Here is a 21,895-nt window from a genome sequence, read left to right as displayed (position 1 = left end):
AGACGCCACTGCCCTCAACACTAAAAGGAAACCGGGATTCAACTGAACTAGCCACACGGGTTCCTCAAGAGTTAAGACTCCTCCAGGCCCCGCCCCTGGGTCCCTAGGCCCCGCCCCGTCCCCGCCCCGGCCCGCCCATACCGCACTCGCTTCCGGGAGGCGGTGCTGGACGTGCCCGGCGCGCGCGACGCAGCCCGCTACGCTATAAATACGCGCCGCGCGCGCGCGCACTTCCTCTTGGAGCGCGTGGGGAGCGTCCAACATGGCGCCGGTGAGTGGGCCGCGTCGCCTCGCGCCCCTTCCCCTCCCCGGAGGGAGGAGATTTTGGGCTCTGGAGACTCGGGGCCTCGCGGGAGGAGGAGGCGGGAGGACACACCGGGTCGGGGTCGCGACCGAGCTCTGGGGGGGATGGGATGTCGGTTCTGGGGGATGAACGCGCGGCCGAGCCCGGCGGGGCCGGGACGACCGCGGCCGAGACCACCCCGGGGTGGGCTGGCGGGGATGGGGTGGGGGCGAAGAGGCGCCCGCGCGACCCTCCGCCTTGTCGGGGGCCTGGGGACCGAGTCGGGGAAGACGCGCTCATTGCTTCCCGGAAGGGGGTTGCCAAAGGGAAGGTCCCGACTCCGGAAGTTGACAAGGCGCGTGCATTTTTTTTTTTTTGCTTTTTTGGGTCACACCCCGGGATGCACAGGGGTTCCTCCTGGCTCATGCACTCAGGAATTACTCCTGGCAGTGCTCAGGGGACCATATGGGATGCTGGGACTCGAACCCGGGTCGGCCGCGTGCAAGGCAAACGCCCTACCCGTTGTGCTATCGCTCCCTACACGGCCCTGGTTAGTACTTGGATGGCAGGCAAGGCGCTGTTCTTTGAGGATGGCATTCCTGCTGTTTGATGCCGCCAAGCACACCTGATGGTTGAACTTGACCCTGGAGCGGCTCTAGGAAAGTTAAGGTGCGAGTTGACAGCAGGTGGGTTCGAGTCAAATTCCCCTGTTGATTAATCAGAGTTACGTCATCGGTCCCGAGGTGTGACGTGTATCTCCGGAGGAAAAGGATTTGCATTTCCCAGCTCGATTTCCAGCTATGGAACTGGAAAGCCCAGCCTACTGGAAAGCGCAGCCCATGCCCACTCTTGCCTGATAGGTTTTTACCTGTCCTGAGCTGAGGGTAGATTGGTGCTTTGGTTTTTCCTCTGGCACGTTTATTATTGGGCATTCGAGGCACGCTGACATTCTTTATTGTTACTTTTTTTAAAACTTTTGTTAGTGAAACAGCATGAGGTACAGTTGTAGACTTACAAATTTTTGTGCTTGGGTTTCAGTTACAATGATCAAGTACCCATCCCTCCACCAGCGCCCATCCTCCACCACCACGGGTCCCAGTGTCCCTCCCACCCCCCCATCCCACCCTGCCTTTGTGGCAGGGCATTCCCTTTTGTTCTCTCTCCTTTTGGGTCCTGTGATTTGCAAGAGAGGCATTGAATGGCAATCATGCTTGGTCTGTAGTCAACATTCAGCATGCATCTCCCATTCTGGGTGGATCCTCCCAACACCCTTGACTTGGTGCTCCCTTTGTCTGAGCAGCCTTTTCCTCTAGCGAGCATGCTGACATGCTAACCTGAGCTGTCATATGGCAGTGATGTCACCTGGTAAACACTCTGGTTTCTAGTGCAGTGTTTCCATTATGTTGCTGCCGGTGTTTGTAGAAGGCAGTGTCTTTGGGCGGCTTTTATTGGTAATGATCCGAAAATCTTGGGTGTGGCACGTCTTATATATACATGAGCTCATGATGAGTTATGATTATGTTGACTTTAACAGAAAGACAAGAAGCCTAAGAGGGCAACCTGGAAGTTTAATTTGGATCTTACGCATCCTGTAGAAGATGGAATCTTTGACTCGGGAAATTTTGTAAGTATCACTAAGGTTCTTTTCAGTGATGTTTATGATGATTTGTCTTTTTAAATGCTTAATTTTTAACCTAAGCTCTGTTCCTAGGGTACCTTCCCTAGTGAATATCTAGGGTTTTCTTCCCTAGTTTTGCTTTTTTTGTTTGTTTGTTTTGAAATAGGAACAGTTTCTACGAGAGAAAGTTAAAGTGAATGGAAAAACTGGAAATCTCGGGAATGTTGTTCACATTGAACGCCTGAAGAATAAAATCACCGTTGTTTCTGAGAAGCAGTTCTCTAAAAGGTTGGTTTCTTCAGCACTTAAGTGAAAGTATGGTGGTGGTGGAATATTGTTTGAGATGTCATTCTAGTATTTTCATATGTAAGAATAGCACTTGTCTATGAGACAACATCAAAAAATGTATTTAGACTTTAAAATATGTCCCAGAGAGGCAAAAAGGTATAGTCGAAGTGACATCTGCAATTGTTTGTTCATTGCAGCACTCTTTATAATAGCCAAAATCTGGAAAAAACCTGAGTGCCCGAGAACAGATGACTGGTTAAAGAAACTTTGGTACATTTACACAATGGAGTACTATGTAGCTGTTAGAAAAGATGAAGTTATGAAATTTACATACAAGTGGTACTACATGGAAAGTATCATGTTAAGCGAAATGAGGCAGAAAGAGTGGGATAGACACAGAAAGATTGCATTCGTCTGGGGAACATAAAGCAACAAAACGGGAGACTAACACCCAGGAATGGCTCAGATTAGTACCAGGAATTTTGCTCCATGACTTGAAGGCCAGCCACATGTGCTAGGTGAAAAGGAAACTCAGATAGAGAAGAGAGCACCAAATAAAGGGTGTTGTGAAGACCCTCCCAGGGTGGGAGAGACATGCTAAAAGTAGCCTATATACCAAACATGATTGCCACTCAGTGCCTCTCTTGCAAAACACAGTACCCAACAGAAGAGAGAGAGAACAAGGGGGAATGCCCTGCCACAGTGGCAGGGTGGGACGGGGGGGGGGGGGGGGGGGGGGGGGGAGATGGGGGGTGGGAGGGATACTAGGACCCGTGGTGGGGGAGGATGGGCACTGGTGGAGGGATGGGTACTTGATCATTGTATAACTGAAACCCAAGCACAAAAATTTATAAGTCTATAAGTGTACTTCATGGTGTTTCACTAATAAAAAAAAAATGATAAAAAAATGTTAGTGACAATACATGGACAGTATTGTTACTTAGAAGTTGGTTAGTATGTATACTTTGTTAGAGGCTGTCAATGAATTAAGCCCTTGTGATCCAAGATAATAAAGTTTGGTTGGGCACATTTATATTTGAATATGTTGTAAGAATCATGTGTGATAAGGGAGAAATGTCTGAAGTCTTAAAGTCACGGTCACGGTCCTCTCGTTCATCAATTTGCTCGAGCGGGCCCAGTAACATCTCCATCGTGAGACTTGTTGTTACTGTGTTTGGCATATCAAATACCAAATACATCACGGATAGCTTGCCGGGCTCTCTGAGAGGGGTGGAGGAATCGAACTCGGGTCGGCCATGTTGGCCGCCTTTAAGGCAAACGCCTTACCACTGTGCTATCGCTGGGGCTTAATTAAAATAGTTGTGGTTTGGTGGTTATAAATTAGTGTTGCTTCATTTGTAAAGTGAACTGGTAAAGTACCTGTCATTGGAGAGTTTGACTTGAAGTAAAGAAAAGAAGGCAAATAAAACGTTAAGTTGATGGATGTTTCATAACTAGATTGAAGGAGGTTGGGTGGGGTGTTTATCAGATGAAGATTTGAGAAATGGATACCCACGTGAAATTCCAGGCAAATTAATGGCTTTTGATCATAATGACTAGAAAAGTTATGGGAGTGTAGTGGAGTCTTGGAAGAAACCTCCTGTGAGAGACAGTGGTAGCTTGGTTAAGCTCGAATGTCTTACAAGGATGCAGATAATTACATTGCAGTGCATGGTGGTTCGTATATTAAAAGAGAAAGGGGGCACAGGAGTTGTAGAGACACAGTTTGCCTGTGAGGCTGGGAATAGCAGCAGAAGGCGGAGACTAAGCAGGGGTATAGGTCAGTTGTTGATGTAAAGTACAGATAGAATGACTGGGGTAGTAAATCGGACTACAAGGGTACGAAAATTTGGTCATGTGCTAGTTACAAGTCTGGATGCCCTTGAATTTGCATGTCTTCACTTTGTTGACAACTCCATTATGGGCTTGATGTTTGGAAGACTGGCGGTGACATAAGGTTTGCTGCCATTTAATTTAAATACCTGGTGGTGATAGACTGTAAGGATGGCTACTTAAACACTGATCTTAAACATACAGTCTAATTGAGGCTGGAGAGACAGTACAGCTTGCCTTGCATGTAGCTGAACCAGATTCGATTCCTGGCAGCCCATATGATTCCCCAACACTGCCAGGAGTAATTCCTGAGTACAGAACCAGGGGTAACTCATGAACGAGGACACGTTTGACCCCCCCAAAAAAACATACAACTTTCCAACATAGTAAATGTTTATTTTATGGAGATGAGAGAATAAGGGTAAGGCAAAGCATAAACCGACCTCGACTTGGCTGAAAAATGTTGAAGCTCTTTCTTCACCTGCTAGTAACCCTGCATAGTTGCTGAATAGAAATGAAAGGGAATTTTTGGAGGGATCAGCCAGGGAGCACAGTACATGTTTAAATATCTTTTCTGTAGGCCTTTATTTAATAGTAATGAAATCCATGTTTTTACTTCAAAGGTACTTAAAATATCTTACCAAGAAATACCTTAAGAAGAACAACCTCCGTGACTGGCTTCGTGTGGTTGCGTCTGACAAGGAGACTTACGAACTTCGCTACTTCCAGATCAGTCAAGATGAAGATGGATCTGAGTCTGAGGATTAGTTTCTGTTTTTAAACTGAAGTGATACAAGACAAAGAAGACCTAGAAATGGACTTGTGGTTTGTTGGTAAATAAAAGATGTTCTTGAAGCTTAAACTTCTGGCTCAATTACTTTAAACATGTATTGTTTACATAGTGCTTCCTTGGACAGTTTCTATAATGTTCAATTTGTAGGTGGTGGTTTATTCCCTGGGACTTTATATTGCTCTGACTGCTCTCAAAAGAATGGAGCGTGGAGGAATAATGAAGCAGTTTTTGATTTAACTAAAAATTTTATATCTGTTTACAGTCTCATACTTTGATAGGGTTTATAGATGCATCTCGAGTGCCTCCAACACTTGAACCACAGGAACTTGCATGTAAGTTCCTGTCCTCTATCTCAGGATACTTCATTTATGCTTCCGGATGGACACGAATCTGAATTCTAACGGCCTGAATTCAGATTGAATAAACCTGTTTGAATGATAATCAACTCTGCTGTCAATTAGAAATTTTTCCTTGTGCAGTTGGCACTGTTGGCTGTGCTATGGAACATGATGGCCAACTGTATATATTGATGGGCATCAAATAGCTTGGATTGACCCTGTACAAGGCAGACACTTTACCCACTGTACTATGTGACCACTTTTTTAAGCAATAGGGTACACAGGTACAGAGATAGATACGGTGGAATACCGAACAGAAATTGTTACTTCCTTCAAACTTTGTTTTGAGGGTGTGGGGCACACCCTCAAAACATGCTTGTTATTCCTGGCTTTGCACTTGAGTTTAACTCCTGGTGGTTCTTGGCCCCTCCCAACTTGTGCAGTACCTGATCTACTAAGCATTATATATATACAATGAAGTAAAAACTGCTTTGGTATTGTGAAGGAAATGGTATAAGAAATGGGGGGGACAGGGTGTATGGCTTACGGATTTATTAATATGGTCCACTCAGAAAAGGCAGCCGAAGAACTTTTAACCTAAAACATGGGGGTGGGGGGCATGTTAGGCAGAGAGGGTTCCCACCATAAAGGTTCAGTGACAGCATCTGGTTTGCATAGAGTACATAAAGAATCAAGGGGGCAGAAGAAATCCTGTGGATGATGGTAGTCGAGAGGCAGAGAAGTGGATAGAGTAAGATGACTCAGTAAAATCTGGGAGTGAGAGTAAAAGGTGACCGTGAGTTGGTTGCCTTTGCTGAATCAGTGGAAAAGGGCAAGCCTAAGGAGGAGTTCAATGAAAGTCATACTAAATTTACGGTTTAGAAGATGTATATACATATTCTAGCTAAATGGTAGAGCTAAGGAAAGATCAGAACTGTGACTAAGTGACAGTATAGGAACGTGGAAGCAGCAGACCGGGCTCAGGGGCACCCAGCTCGTTTAGAGTTCTTGGAGAACTCTGGTTCCCCAAGGTTCAAACCCAGACTTGAGGACATCCTCTTTCCAGCCTTTTGTAACTGAGACTGGTCACCTGCCCTTTTTGCTATTAAGCACAGATCCAGGGGTAAGCCCTGAGAACAAATGGCTGAGGCTACAAACAAAATTTGATTTTTAAAAAAGATATTAGATCTTGGTGCTGGAGTGATAGCACAGCGGGTAGAGTGCCTTGCACACAGCCAACCCGGGTTCGATTCTCAGCATCCCATACGGTCCCCTGAGCACCGCCAGGAGTAATTCCTGAGTGCGATGCCAAGAGTAACCCCTGTGCTTCGCCAGGTGTGACCCAAAAAGTAAAAAAATAGCTAATAGATCTTGGCTGTGATACAAGTTGAAAAGTTTTATTTCATTTATCACTGTCTTTTCTCGATGGTTTTTACATTTTGTTTATCTCATTGTAATAGAATCATTGTTTTTATTAATGTAGTTAAGTATAATTTTCCTAATTGCAGATTTTCAGCCATAGTTAAAAGTAATATTTCATTTTCAAAGTATAGAAACATTCTCATTTTCTTCTAGCACTTGTATGCGTCTAGTTTTAAAATTTCACTTGGTCCAAAAGTACTCAAAAGGTTTTGATTTGAATAGATTTTTCCTACTTGTTTGCAGTTACATTGAAGTGGTTGGAGTATACATTTATAGATGTAGTGTGTGGCACTTTTACAAGGTGCGTGCTTTAAAAGCCAGAAGGACCACTTTTTAAAAAATGTATTGCATTTTATGACTTTCTCCTCTTTTTTGATCCCTCAGCAATCCTGTGGTAATGTATTGTTCACCAGGATAACTGAAACCTATTAAAAAGGCGTTTATTTGGTGTTTTAGCACTGCAGCCCAGAAACATTGACCCAGAAAGCCCTTAATCTGTGTTTTGAATTGCTTGAGAAATAGAAGAGTTTGTAAATACACACATGCGCATGCATGTCCACCTTGCTCCTTGGAGTTATGGTTATGCCTTTTCTTGTCACGAAACCATAGTCAGGCCCCCTGGTTCAGAGGAGGAGCACTAATCTTGGGGGTCTAGAGTCCTGTCTTTTCTGCTTACTGGCAACTGTGACCTTAAGCATATCCCTCTTCCTGGTTTTTGTCCTCTGTAGTTAAAGAAATGGTTGGAAATTGTGTTTTTTCTTTTTTTCCTTTTTTTTTAAAATTTTTATTAGACACCATGAGGTACAGTTGCAGACTTACAACTTTTTGTGCTTGGGTTTCAATTATACAATGATCAAATACCCATCCCTCCACCAGTGCCCATTTCCCACCGCCACGGATCCCAGTATCCCTCCCACCCCCCATCCCCCCCATCCCACCCTGCCTCTGTGGCAGGGCATTCCCTTTTGTTCTCTCTCTCCTTTTGGGCCTTGTAGTTTGCACGAGAGGCATTGAGTGGCAATCATGTTTGTTCTATAGTCTACTTTCAGCATGCATCTCCCATCCTGAGAGGATCTTCCCAACACCCTTTATTTGGTTCTCCCTTCTCTATCTGAGCTCCCTTTTCCCCTAGCATGTGTGGTTGGCCTCCAAGCCATGGAGCAAACCTCCTGGTACTAATTTCAGCCACTCTTGGGTGTTAGTCTCCTATTTTGTTACTTTATGTTCCCCAGATGAATACAATCTTTCTATGTCGATCCCTCTCTTTCTGACTCAAGAAAGTGTTTTTTCAAACCTAAGATTTTTGCCTTCTTTGGATAGACCCAGAAATCTCATATTTCCTGTTTTGATCCCCCTCCCCGACCCATATGACTGATGCATAAATTTCCACAGTAGATTTGGGCCAAGGCAGGGTGATGAGGGGTGAAGGCAGGGAAAAGTAGGTTCTTTCTCACACCACAATAAAATTGTTTCAGGTTTCCAAGTAAAACTTAACATCTGGAGTACTTCTTATAGGGCCACACCTGGTAATGATCCTTACCAACTCTTCACAGAGCTTGTGGGGTTCTTGGTGGTCCTCAGACTGCAGAGTCCACCAGCGACGACACCCAGTGTTGCTTGGAAGCCAGCCGAACCCGTGTGTGTGTGTGTGTGTGTGTGCGCGCGGGGGGGGGGGGGGGGGGGGGCAGAAAGTGAAAGAGATGAGTTCAGAGCCTGAACTCATGGTTTGAACTCTGCTTTTTGAGCTATCTCCCTATCCTCTCTGCCCCTTAGAGGATATTTGTGTTTTGTATGTTTTTGGGTCCCTACTCAGCTGTTATCTGGAGCTATAAATGACTTTCACCATAGTTCAAGGCTGCTCACAAGGTGCATGCTTTAAAAGTCAGAAGGCCCACTTTAAAAAAAAAAAAGTACTGCATTTTATGACTTTCAGGGTGACTCTTAGTGGTGTTCAGGGGATGATGCAGTGCTGGGAGTCCTGTGTGCTTCTGCGTGGAAAGCAAGTGCTATTGCCCATTGTTCTTTCTCTCAGAAATGGTTTTCTGCGTTTAAAATGAAATGGTGTATTTAAACACCGTGGTTTACAAAGTTGTTCATGATACAGTCATTGCAGGCTTTCGATGTTCCGCCATCAATCCCACCAATGGTGGAGTGACCCCTCCAGCATTGTGCGTGCCAACCCACCTGCCTCCTTAGAAGACCCACGATAGTTTATATTGCTTGGTACAACTAAATACTGGAATTATCAAAAATTCTTTCGTGAAAGGAATTTTGGGAAAATTGTTGTATTAGACCACAAGTTTGTTAAGCCCTTGTCTGAGGACTTAGTAAGCTGTTTGTAGCTACTTCCGCCTTCTTTGTTATTGTTTTTGTTTGTTAAAGCATGCATGATCTGGGCTGGAGCGATAGCACAGCAGTAAGGCATTCGCCTTACAAGCGGCCAACATGGCCGACCCGAGTTCGATTCCTCCGCCCCTCTCGGAGAGCCCGGCAAGCTACGGAGAGTATTCGATATGCCAAACACAGTAACAACAAAGTCTCCAATGGAGACATTACTGGGCCCGCTCGAGCAAATCGACGATCAATGGGAGGGCCTTTTACCTTTACCTGATCTTTGAAAATAATATAGCCTCCCTAGTCTCTTTCTGAAGCACTCTGCAAAGATTGTTTTTTTATTATCTAGAATTTCTTGATTCAAAGAACCAGATTGAGAACCAGGGATTGATTATTTCAGCTGTTTTTGATTGGGTATATTTCTTCCAAAGAAAGTAATAGGGAAATATTAGCAAGCAACTCCCTTTTTTCTGCCCTCAGAAGGTATACTACTAGTGTGAATTAAAGATTCAAAATATCAGAAATATATGTGCATTGATTTTTGTTTGGCCTGACCTTATTCTAAGATCTTGGAGGTGACTTAAATTTGCTTTCAAACTTAAGGAAGCCTCAGCTGTGAGCAGAGAAACATGGTAACAGACACGTCTTGCTTAGTGTACTTAGTGCTGAGGGAGATCCCTTAAATTTAGCAGCACCTCTAAGAGTGGGTAAGGCAATCCAGGAAAGCTCTCTAGAGGAGGTGCCTGACCTTGAACCCTCTTTATAGAAGAATTGGAATGAATAGAGCAAGGAAGGAGAAAAGGATTCTTAGCTGAAGAACGGTGATGGGGCTTGCTACTTGTATCTCATTTCATTTCTATGCTTCTTGCAGCTAGCTCTTATATTCTTTTTACAAATCAGAAAACCATAGGGCCAGAGAGATAGTAAAGTGGGCAGGGCACTTGCCTTGCACACTGTCCACAAAATGGGTTTGATCCTGGGCATCCCAAATGGTCCTCCGAGCACTGCCAGGAGTAATTCCTCAGTGCAGAGCCAGGAGTAGCCCCTGAGCACTGAGAGGTGTGGCCCAAAACAAAATAAAAGCATCGCCTCAGGGCTGGAGCAATAGCACAGCAGGTAGGGCGTTTGTCTTGCACGCAGCCAACATGGCTGACACAGGTTCGATTCCCAGCACCCCATATGGTCCCCTGAGCACCGCCAGGAGCAATTCCTGAGTGCATGAGCCAGGAGTAACCCCTGAGCATCACCAAGTGTGACCCAAAAAGCAAAAAAAAAAAAAAAAAAAGCATCCCCTCTAGAACCTCCACCTTCAGAAAACCAAGGTTTAAAGTACTAAACAGCCTGATAAATAGGGAGCTATTAAATTTTTTCCACAATTTACTCATCAATCAGGCTTGATTCAGAGACTCATGAATCAGGCAGCCTCTGTCCAAGTAGATAGGAGCTTTATTTTATTTATTTATTTATTTTGCTTTTTGGGTCACACTCAGCAATGCTCAGGGGTTAGTCCTGGATTTGCACTCAGGAATTTACTCCTGGCAGTGCACAGGGGTACCATATGGGATGCTGGGGATTGAACCCGAGTCAGCCACGTGCAAGGCAAACGCCCTACCCGCTGTGCTATCGCTCCGGCCCCTAGAAAGGAGCTTTAAAGGGTTGTACAAGGTGAGTTGTTTTTAGCAACCAAAGTGAACAGGAACAGTTCACTAGCCATGCACTGGCTAATTAAAGTAGGGCTGCCATCTCCCTCCTGAACAAAAGGAAGTGCTGGCGCTGGGTCAGGCGCTGATTGTTGACTTAGGCCTGTATTTTCTGGGCAAGTCAAGCATAAACAGTTATTTAAGCTTAAAGTAGCTAACTTAGAACGTGGCATAAACAACTCATCGTGTGTCTAATATTAGTGACAGCTAATAATTTTCAAACTGGAATTTAAACCTAGTTTTATATGACTTTAACAATCCAGTTCTATTAATGCTTATTATGAAAATATTTCTATACTTCTGCCTGCCAGACAAATTTTCACAATGATGCGCATTTAACTGATTCCATCCAGCTTATTAGAAAATTCTAGCCTTTCTTAAGTCAGGGGCCCTGGAGTGATAGCACAGCGGGTAGGGCGTTCGCCTTACACGCAGCCAACATGGCCAACCCGAGTTCGATTCCTCTGCCCCTCTCGGAGAGCCTGGCAAGCTACCGAGAGTATTCGATATGCCAGACACAGTAACAACAAAGTCTCCAATGGAGACGTTACTGGGCCCACTCGAGCAAATCGACGATCAACGGGAGGGCCTTTACCTTTACCTTTACCTTTACCTTTACCTATCTTAAGTCAGAAATGGGAACTATCTCTAGAAACAGCTTGGAAGATACCTTATTTAGGGCACAAAAGACATTTTTTTCTCTCCCTTTCAGGCAAGATACCAAATACTAAGAACAAAGTTAAAAATGCCAAATACTTTGCAAAGAGAGGTCTGTATAATTTCTTCAGAACTTGGAAAGTTCATACTCGGGTCCCGGTTTATAGCTTTAGTTCATTACCTTCTCCCAGGATGACAGTCTGAAGACTCTCGTGGGTGTTTGACTTAATTTTGAATAACTAACTGGAGCAAGTTGCCTATATCAGAGCAATGAGATTCATTTCAACAGAGGGAAGAATGTACGTGTGCTTTTTCTGGGTCAGATGTCAGGGAAAGGGACAAGTCCTGGTCAAGTATCAGTCACTTAATAGAACCACTAGAAAGAAACATGGACCCCAAGGAGAAGAGCTTTGTGAAGAAAGAACTTTCTAATACTCGGGGATTATGGGCAGTAAGAGGAAGCCTGTGGAAAAGCATTGCCCATGTTATAAAGTTGCAACAAAAAGATCTCTTCAAGAAACTCAGAAATGTGTCTTTTTTAAAAATAATTTTTTTATTGAATTACCATGAGAGCAGTTACAAATCTTTTGGGTTTAAGTCTCGGTCATACAATGAAACACCCATACCTTCACCAGTGCCCATTCTCCACCCCCAAAACCCCCAGTATACCCCCATCCCACACCCTCCCACTACCTGTGGGGCAGATAATTTCCACATTACTCTCTCTCTCTCTACTTTGATTTCATTCAATATTTTGACACCAGACCCACCATTATTATTTAGGATTTTACCCCAATACTCAGATCTGCTGAAAAGGCAACAGTAGACAATTTGTTTTCTATTGCTGGTTATGATGTCGCGTGGCTGCAGTAGTGGCGCACAATATTGAAATTTTGAATTTTTTTCTAAATTTATTTTTCTAAAATAATTTTTTCTAAATTTATTTTTTATTAGTGAAACACCATGAGGTACAGTTGTAGATTTACAAATTTTTGTGCTTGGATTTCGGTCATACCATGATCAAATACCCATTCCTCCACCAGTGCCCATTTTCCACCACCAGGATAATATCCCTCCCCCCCACCCCCCCCATCCCCCCCGCCACTGTGGCAGGGCATTCCCTTTTGTTCTCTCTCTCCTTTTGGGTGTTGTGATCAGCAAAAGAGGCATTGAGTGGCAAACATGTTCAGTCCAGTCTACTTTCAACCTGCATCTCCCCTCCTGGGAGGATCCTCCAAACACCCTCCATTTGGTGCTCCCTTCTCTATCTGAACTGTCCTTTCCCCTAGAATACCCGGCTGGCCTCTAAGCTATGGAGTAATCCTCCTGGTGTTGATCTCAGCTATTCTTGGGTATTAATCTCATATTTTGTTATTTTATATCCCCCAGATGAATGCAATATTTCTATGTCTATCCCTCTCTTTCTGACTCATTTCGCTTAGCATGATACTTTCCATATTGTACCACTTGTATGTAAATTTCATGACTTCATCTTTTCTAAGAGCTACATAGTACTCCATTGTGTAGATGTACCAAAGTTTCTTTAACCAGTCATCTGTTCTTGGGCATTCAGGTTTCTTCCAGTTTCTGGCTATTGTAAAGAGTGCTTCAATGGACAAACAAGTGCAGATGTCACTTCGGCTACACATTTTTGCCTCTCTGGGATATATTCCCAGGAGTGGTATCGCTGAGTCAAATGGAAGCTCAATTTCTAATTTTTTGAGGAACGTCCTTACTGTTTTCCAAAAGGGCTGAACCAGTCGGCATTCCCACCAACAGTGAAGGAGTGTCCCTTTCTCACCACATCCGCGCCAGCAACGGTTGCTTTTGTTCTTTTGAATGTGGGCCAGTCTCTGAGGTGTGAGATGGTATCTCATTGTGGTTTTGATCTGAAATTTTGAAATTTTAACACTTAAATCTGGAGGGATTTCTGCCAAAATCTGCTGGGTTCTGAGATTTGTTCCTGAGTCTCTTGGATCATGGCTGTTAAGCAGCTTGATCACGAGCCAGAGAGGCTGTTTGTGGATGGTGACTCGGGGTCTCGTTGGGACGGAGAGGAAAGGGTCAGCTCCAGTCCCTTCCTGTGAGGCCCCACGTGTCTTGCCACTGTGAGCCCAAACCTGACTGCCCAGTGGCCTCTGGAGGATGGCAGCCACGGGGCTGCCAGGGGGAACAGACCAAGGCACGAAACCTGTTCCCACCTGGGGTGGCCCAGAGTCAGTAACCTACTGCAGGGACTGGACACATTTCTGCCAGTAGTCGCTGGGTTTCGACATTTTTTTCTGAGTCTTTGTGATCATGGCCATTAAGCAGCTTGATCAGGAGCCAGAGAGGCCATGCCTCTAATTATATTGGTTTGTGGGTGTGTCTCCCACATACCTAACTTTTGGGTGTTTACTTTCTTGGTAAACTTTGCCCCAAGTTTTTGGGGTCTTGCCATAGGCACAAGCAGCAATTTGGGGGTATCTAGAAGTCTGAAGGCGCCATCAGGTTGCTGATGCACTCGCCTCACAGGTACAGATTGACCTGCTGGCGGCACCATACCCCCAGAAATGTGTCTTTGATAGAAGGAATAAGCTTTAAACTTTTTTCTTCTCCAGAGTGATGTTCCACCAAGCTGTCACTCTTAAATCAGACTTTCCCTGCCTCTGGGCCTTTTCCAGGATGTTCCATTTCCAGCCCAACTCTGAAGGAACCAAGGCTTCTGCTACTGAAGTTCCCTGACACATTGCAAAGATTCACCATTTCTCTCTCTTTAAGCTTCACGATTGATACTCTGACATTTAACAGATTATTTCTTTCACTTGTTTTCTTCCTTCATGGACTACCATAAGGTCAGATGTGTCTGTGCCTTTCTGAGTAATCAGACCCAATTAACTACAAAGAATCCTAGACTAGATAGGAACAATACCAAGGATCACTTAAAATGAAAATGATTCACTTGAGAGCACAATGTGTTGAGAGCACATACTACTAGGCCTCCTGAGCATCACTGAGTCTAGTCCTGGAAGCTGATGGGCACCATGCATAGTGGCCCTGGTGGCACCTGGCACCACAGGACTGGAGCAGTGCTGCAGTCTTGGACCCTTACATTGAACCACCAGTTTGGTTGGCTGAATATCACCAGAAGTGGCCTTTGGGACCACTGAGCCTGATTTAAGATATTACCCCTTTGAAAGAAGAAAGAAAGAAAGAAAGAAAGAAAGAAAGAAAGAAAGAAAGAAAGAAAGAAAGAGAGAGGGAGAGAGAAAGAGAGGGAGAGAGAAAGAAAGAGAGGGAGAGAGAGAGAAAGAGAGGGAGAGAGAGAGAAAGAGGAAGGAAGGAAGGAAGGAAGGAAGGAAGGAAGGAAGGAAGGAAGGAAGGAAGGAAGGAAGGAAATATCAAAGGAAAAAAAACTATGGGGAGAATAAATTGAAACAGTAGATCCAGAAACAGATGTAAGAATCAGAAGGAAATTTCTATGTTACCAACAAACTTCAAAGTGTTTCTCCTATTGAAAGGCCAACTGTAAGCAAAGCAGGATGAAGGGAAATCTCAGGATTAGACACATCCTTGAAGAAATTTCACAAGCACATGGTTACAGAGAGAACCCTAAGAGTTTGCTTCCAGAGTGAACAGAAAAGAAAACAGAACAGTTAACCTACAAAGAAATAATATTGAATTGGACCTACCTAGTTTCATTAAGGTTAGCAGTAGGAATATCTGGGTTTTGTTTATTATGTATGTATGTGTTTATTTGGGAGCATAGGGAGGGACTAGGGATGGGAGGTTACCAAGCACCGTTCAGGGAACCAGGGGTCCATCCTGGTAATACTCAGCTTACCTGTGCAGGTGTCATAGTTTAGTGCTTGGGTCAGTGATGTGCTGTTCAGTGCTGGGAGCCATCAGGATTACACCCAACAGTGCCTTGGGGGTCCATACAGTTCTGTGGACCCAAGTCAGGGCTTTCCACATGCAAGCAATTACTCTAGTCTGGATTTTGATCCTAAATTGTGTACCTGTTCAGATCAGCCCCAGTGAGGGTGCTGTACTGCTTGATTCTGCAAGTTACCACTGCATGCTTACGATGACTGCCTGAACGCTAGATACTCTTCCTCCTCCTCCTCCTCCTCCTCCTCCTCCTCCTCCTTCTTCTTCTTCTCTCCTTCTCCTTCTCCTTCTCCTCCTCCTCCTTCTCCTTCTCCTTCTCCTTCTCCTTCTCCTTCTCCTTCTCCTTCTCCTTCTCCTTCTCCTTCTCCTTCTCCTTCCTCCTCCTCCTCCTCCTCCTCCTCCTCCTCCTCCTCCTCCTCCTCCTCCTCCTTTCCTTCTCCTCCTTCTCCTTCTTCTTCTCCTTCTTCTTCTTCTCCTTCTCTCTTTCCCCCTCCCCCTTTCCCCACTCCCTCTCCCTCTCTTTCTATTATTTTAGGCAATTTTACCTCCTTTCAGCTCTCATTTCTTGTCCAGAGTGATCATTTCCAATTAACATTGTCATAGCTGTCCCTTCTCTGTCCTAACTGCACTCCCCCACAATTTGTGGCAAGCTTCCTACCATATTCTCCCAGAGGTGATGATTCTTTAGTGATAAAAAGTGAAACACTTTGAACTTTACAGTTTGTAGATAAAGGGGCAGTAAGTAGAAATGAGTCTAGAATGCTGGGGTGGTGGTGTTTATAGTCATACTTTAAATATACTTTAATATGCATGATATTTTTATATTTTATAGTCAATATAAGGAAAAGAAAAATTTATAAAATTATAAGTAAATGAATGTGAGTTCTACCTGGCTTCAAAAATGACAAATAAAAAGTGACAAATAGAAAACCATTAAAAACCACTTATAAATATGTATTTGATTACAAATACTGATCAGATTCCATTGGAAGTATTACAGAATATGTGAAATTTACATTATATTATAATTATAAGGTAAGAAAATTTTTAATAGCAAAATTCACACTATGGTGGAGATAGTCCTTGCTCCACGAAGGACTGTAATTGAATATTTTCCCATTAGATGGAGCTCTATCTTTGTTACAGGAAATTTCTCAAGCCATATGAAAGTATTTTTTTGTCGTTGTTTATAATGAATTTTAAGGTGGAATAGGGAAGAGCAGCAAACTAAACTTGTTTATAATGTAGCTCTGTTATTTATAACTTTTGATAATCTTTAGTTGTCCAAATTGATGCCTTTTCACAGGCATTATTTCTGTGCACCCTGATAAAAAAGCATTTTAAATAAAAAATTTAGTTTTTATGACTGCCTTCAAGATTCTATTTGAAGAAGTGTCGTTAATAAAATTCCAATCAAGATATTTCTACATACAGATTCACAGAATCTTGCTTGCAATTCTAAAATCATCAATTATATTTAATCATTGCTAGATTTTGCAATGAAAAAAACTGGAAACCCAGTTAAATATAAATACTAGATAAACACTGAACAGTTTTCTGGCATAACTGTGTTCTATGCAGTTTGTGGGATCTATACTAAAAGCTTTTAGTAATTTACCTGAATTTAAAATTTAATTGGCATTCTGTATTTTATCTTGCAATCCATTCTGTAAACCAAAGATCTTCATCCCTTAGTTAATGAGAGAAACTTAACCTAAGTTGGTGTCAGATTCTTTATAGTCTTTGGTTCACATAATATGAACATTTTTTATGTAGCCCTGTAGAAATATGTATTTGATTACAGATACTGATCTGATTCCATTGGAAGTGTTACAGAATATGTGATATTTACATTATATTATATTATCTTTATAAAGTAAGAAAATATTTCATTTCAAAATTCAGTTGTCTTGGACCAGAGCACTGGACCAAAGACTGGACACATGCTTTGTCTGTGGGAGGCCTGTGTTTGATCCTGGCCACCATATGACCTCCCAAGTAGCACTGCAGGCACTTTATATATTTGTATATAAAACAAAGATTTTATATACTTTACTTATTCTCCAGAGCAGCCTCAGTGTTTACAACTTGTCTAAGTTGTATTCCCTCCTACATTTTCTTATACTTAATTTCTTTATTTTTGGGGAGGGGCACACCTGCGATGCTCAGGGGTTGTTTCTGGCTTTGTACTCAGGAACTCTTGCAGTACACTGGGAACCATATGAGATGCCAAGGATTGAACTTGGGACAGTAGCACTGTATCACTGTCCTATTGTTGTCCATCGATTTGCTCGAGCGGGTACCCGTAACGTCTCCATTATGAGACTTGTTACTGTTTTTGGCATATCGAATACGCCACGGGGAGCTTGCCAGTCTCTCCCGTGCAGGAAGGATACTCTTGGTAGCTTGCCGGGTTCTCTGAGAGGGATGGAGGAATTGAACCCGGGTCGGCCACATGCAAGGCAAATGCTCTACTCACTGTCCTATTGCTTATTGGGACAGTAAGTAAAGAATATTCAATGCAAGTACTCTACCTGCTGTTCTATCACTCAATGCCCGAATCAATTTCTTTCTAACAACTTTGAAAATGGGTTTTTGGCAAGAGTTTCTATTTGTTTGTTTTTTTTTATCATCAACACACACTGAGTTCCATGTATAGTATTCATGTGAAACCAATAAAAATAGAGGCACAGGAGCATCTCTTTAGAGGCAGAGAAATTGGGGAGCACAGTCTGCTGCCTCTCCCTTGTTAAATTAGCCGTAAAGTTCTTTGTGAGAGTCATTAGATCTGTTCCCATACATCCCACTTTTCCTCATTTGGGCACAGAATGAGATCATATGTTCCCAATTTCCTTTGAAGTTAACTGGTCACATGACTTGCTTTGGCCAATAAAATGTGAGTGAATGTCACTGTTGTCACTTCTGTGTGGACACTCTCAGATTTGGCATATGTTTTATCACTTCCTCTCTTTGTCCATTGGTGATTGTGGAAAGGCATGTTGGGATGGAATCCTGACCACAAGCAGCACATCTTTGCTAGTAAGTACGAACAAGAATAAAACGTTGCTACTTTAAGTTCCTAAAAAATGTTATGTTTGTTTCTTTACCAAAACTAGCTCATGCTGACTGATATGGCCTTACAACCTTGCTATATGTGGTGAATGGCCTCTTTCACAAAGTTCATATAGCATTTCCCCCTCACTCTACTGTAGCATTGTAGCACTGTCCTCCTGTTGTTCATTGATTTGCTCGAGCAGACACCAGTAACGTCTCAATTGTGGGACTTGTTGTTACTGTTTTTGGCATATCAAATACAGCAGTCTAGATTTTGCATTGTCAACTGTGTTTCCTCTATTTAAAGGCAGTAAAAAGGGGCTCAAGCAACAGTAGAGTGTGTTGTGCACTTGCCTTACATTCAGCCAACTCGGGTTTGATCCCCAGCACCTCACATGGTCTCTTGGGCTCTGCCAAGGGTGATTCCTGTACTCAGAGCCAAGTGTAAGGCCAATGCAAATCTGGATGTGACCTCCACCCTCAAAAATCGGTCTTTTTTTCTTGCCTTTGGGTTTTTTGTTTGGTTGATTTGTTTTGGGGTCATATATGACTGTGCTCAGGGCTTAATTCTGGCTCTGTGCCCAGGAATCCCTTATGGCAGTGCTTGGAGACCCATGTTGGGTGCCAAGGATCACTCATGTGTGGAATATGAATAATTGAAACAAATCAACTGGCAAAAACCAACCAACACTAGAGTCAGTGAAAACTATGATGGTTACTGGTAGGAAGTGAGGGACAGGTAAGAGAAATAGTAAAAATGGGTAGAAGGGTCTCGTGTATGTTTGGAAATTGATTAAATTCAGGACCTTACACATGCAAGGCTAAGTGTTTCCACCACCAGTGTCCATCCCTGAAAGGCTTGTGTTTTGTGCTACTCAGGCACTGGATCTCTGGTGGTTGAGTCTTATACATAAAGAGAGTTATGAATATACTAACTTTGAAATTCTATAGTACTGTACATATAGGCTTGTAAACCTATGATAAATCTATAAAAAAAGAATGTGGAATTTACTGTAACTCTGCCAAAATGCTTGAAGCATGAGATCAAGTCCTCTTTATGTGACTTATAGTTAGATGTATAGGTTGCTTTAGCATAGTTTTTATTTATAAAGGAAATAACTTCAAAGTTGGACTTGACCTTGAGTTGTATTCCTTTATTGGTTAAATCAAAGAAACCAAAAACCAAAAATAGTTATCTCACATTTAACTTGCTTCAAGTATAAAATGACTACATTTATTGACTGTTGCCTTCATTTTTAATATTTAGGTGTGTAAAATAAAGTTCTGAAGAGAAAGTCTGGTTTTGAACCCTTGATTTCTCTCATTGTATGTAAACTGTGAATGACAACACTTATTGTGAATGCTTGTGAGCATTTAATGTGACTATAACCAGGAAGTGTAAAACTGTTTCACTTTTAATTTGCTGACTTCAAAGTATACAATATCTAATTTAGGGGTAAGAAGTTAGAGGAAGGAAGAGAGGGTTCTGGGGGTTATATGGGAAATGATGGGTGACATGGGGAATTCCTATTGATAGCAAAGCTGGAAAGTAAGGGGAGGGGATTTAATGTGGCAGCTGTTAAAGATGTCTAGCGGAAATCCTCTTTCCTATTCTTGCTTTGAAATCTAGTAAGCACGTGTTTACCAAATCTCAAAATGCTGGGAATGGGTGTTTAAGCATACTAGCCGTGCAACTTCATGGTCAGGAATTCCATCCCAGTGCTGTTCAATGTAATCCCTGAAGGTATGCTGCACCTCACAGCATATGCGATTTCTGGTGCATAGCCAACTACATGTGACCATTGCAACTAAATGTTGTGTGACCCATGATAAGCACTACAATGGGTTGGTGGGAACCCTGGTCATTACAACAACAACAACAACAACAACAACAAAAAGAGAGAAAGGGGAAGAAAAAAATCTACATTTAAAAATGCTGGGAATAGCAATACCACTCCTGAGAATATATCCCAGAGAGGCAAAAAAGTATAGTCGAAGTGACATCTGCAATTGTTTGTTCATTGCAACACTCTTTACAATAGCCAGAATCTGGAAAAAACCTGAGTGCTTGAGAACAGATGACTGGTTAAAGAAACTTTGGTACATCTACACAATGGAGTACTATGTAGCTGTTAGAAAAGACGAAGTCATGAAATTTACATGCAAGTGTTACTACATGGAAAATATCATGTTAAGCGAAATGACTCAGAAAGAACAGGATAGACATAGAAAGATTGCATTCATCTGGGGAACATAAAGTAACAAAATAGGAGACTAACACCAAGAATGGCCGAGATTAGTACCAGGAATTTTACTCCATGGCTTGGAGGCCAACCACATGCTAGGGGAAAAGGGAGCTCAGATAGAGAAGGGAGCACCAAATAAAGGGTGTTGGGAGGATCCTCCCAGGATGGGAGAAGCAATCTGAAAGTAGACTGTAGACCAAACATGATTGTCACGCATTGCCTTTTTTGCAAACCACAACACCCAATAAGAGAGAGAGAATAAAAGGGAATGCCCTGCCACAGAGGCAGGGTGGAATGGGGTGGGGTGGGGAATGGGAGGGATATTTGGATCCGTGGTGGTGGGAAATGGGCACTGGTGGAGGGATGGGTATTTGATCATTGTCTAATTGAAACCCAAGCACAAAAATTTGTAAGTCTACAACTGTACCTCAGTAAGTCTACAACTGTACCACAGTATCGAATACCGTGACATATTCAATATGCCAAACACAGTAACAACAAAGTCTCCAATGGAGACGTTACTGGGCCCGCTCGAGCAAATCGATGATCAACAGGAGGGCCTTTACAACTGTACCTCAAGATGTCTCACTAATAAAATTTTTTAAAAAATGCTGGGAATAACTAATTCTTGTGTAAACAAGAGACGAGTGGAAAGTACTTTCTGGCATTAGGCTGATACTATAAATTAAGCTTATAGGCAAGAGGCTTACACTAGTCTAGAGTTGAGATATACTACAAAACTAAACTCAGCAACTTGGGTGGATGAAAGGGGTTGTGTGAGAGGGAATTGGGGTTGAGAAGTATGGGGTATGTGAGAAAGAAAGTGGGGGTCCATCAGTGGGGTATGTCAGAGGAGGAGAGGGGGAAATGGAGGCATGTGAGAGGTGGTGGAGGAATACAGACATTTGGAAAGAATGGTGGAGGGACAAAGATACTCTGTTAAAAAGCGTGGTGTTGGAGCGTCATATGCGTGAAACCTTATTATTAACAGTACTGTAAATCAAGGTCATGGTCATGGTCCTCCCATTGTTCATCAATTTGCTCGAGCGGGCCCAGTAACGTCTCCATCGTGAGACTTGTTACTGTGTTTGGCATATTGAATACGTCAAGGGTAGCTTGCCAGGCTTTGCTGTGTGGGCCAGATACTCTCGTTTGCTTGCTGGGCTCTCTGAGAGTGGTGGAGGAATCGAATTCGGCTCGGCCGGGCCGGCTGAGAGCAAGGCAAATGCCCTATCTCTGTGCTATTGCTCCAGCCCACTGTAAATCACAATGCTCCAAAAAATTTAAAGTAAAGTGTTGAATGGAATGACAGATATAAAAGTGGCAGCCACCAATGAAACAACAAATACTGGCTATTTTATTTTATAGTTCTACTTATTCCATGTGAATATTAGTTACATAATAGAATGTTAATACACTGAATGGCTGTACGCAGTTATGTGTGACTACCTAGTGTTAT

The 21,895-nt window shown here is 43.0% G+C and overlaps 1 protein-coding gene across 1 annotated transcript; it reads left to right on the top strand.

The window, feature by feature from the left end:
* Positions 1 to 214: 214 nt before the first annotated feature.
* RPL22L1 (ribosomal protein L22 like 1) lies at positions 215 to 4,877 on the top strand. The gene is made up of 4 exons (XM_056110746.1): positions 215 to 271; positions 1,818 to 1,907; positions 2,068 to 2,189; positions 4,646 to 4,877. The coding sequence occupies exons 1-4, from the start codon at positions 263 to 265 to the stop codon at positions 4,788 to 4,790; spliced, it is 366 nt and encodes a 121-aa protein (XP_055966721.1). The 5' UTR covers positions 215 to 262; the 3' UTR covers positions 4,791 to 4,877.
* The last annotated feature ends 17,018 nt before the right edge of the window (positions 4,878 to 21,895 follow it).

This window comes from Sorex fumeus, unplaced genomic scaffold (assembly GCF_029834395.1).
Source record: "Sorex fumeus unplaced genomic scaffold, SorFum_2.1 ptg000010l, whole genome shotgun sequence".
Lineage (NCBI taxonomy): Eukaryota > Metazoa > Chordata > Mammalia > Eulipotyphla > Soricidae > Sorex > Sorex fumeus.
The sequence above is the reverse complement of the archived record's forward strand: the minus strand, read 5'-3'. Positions and strand labels throughout refer to the sequence as shown.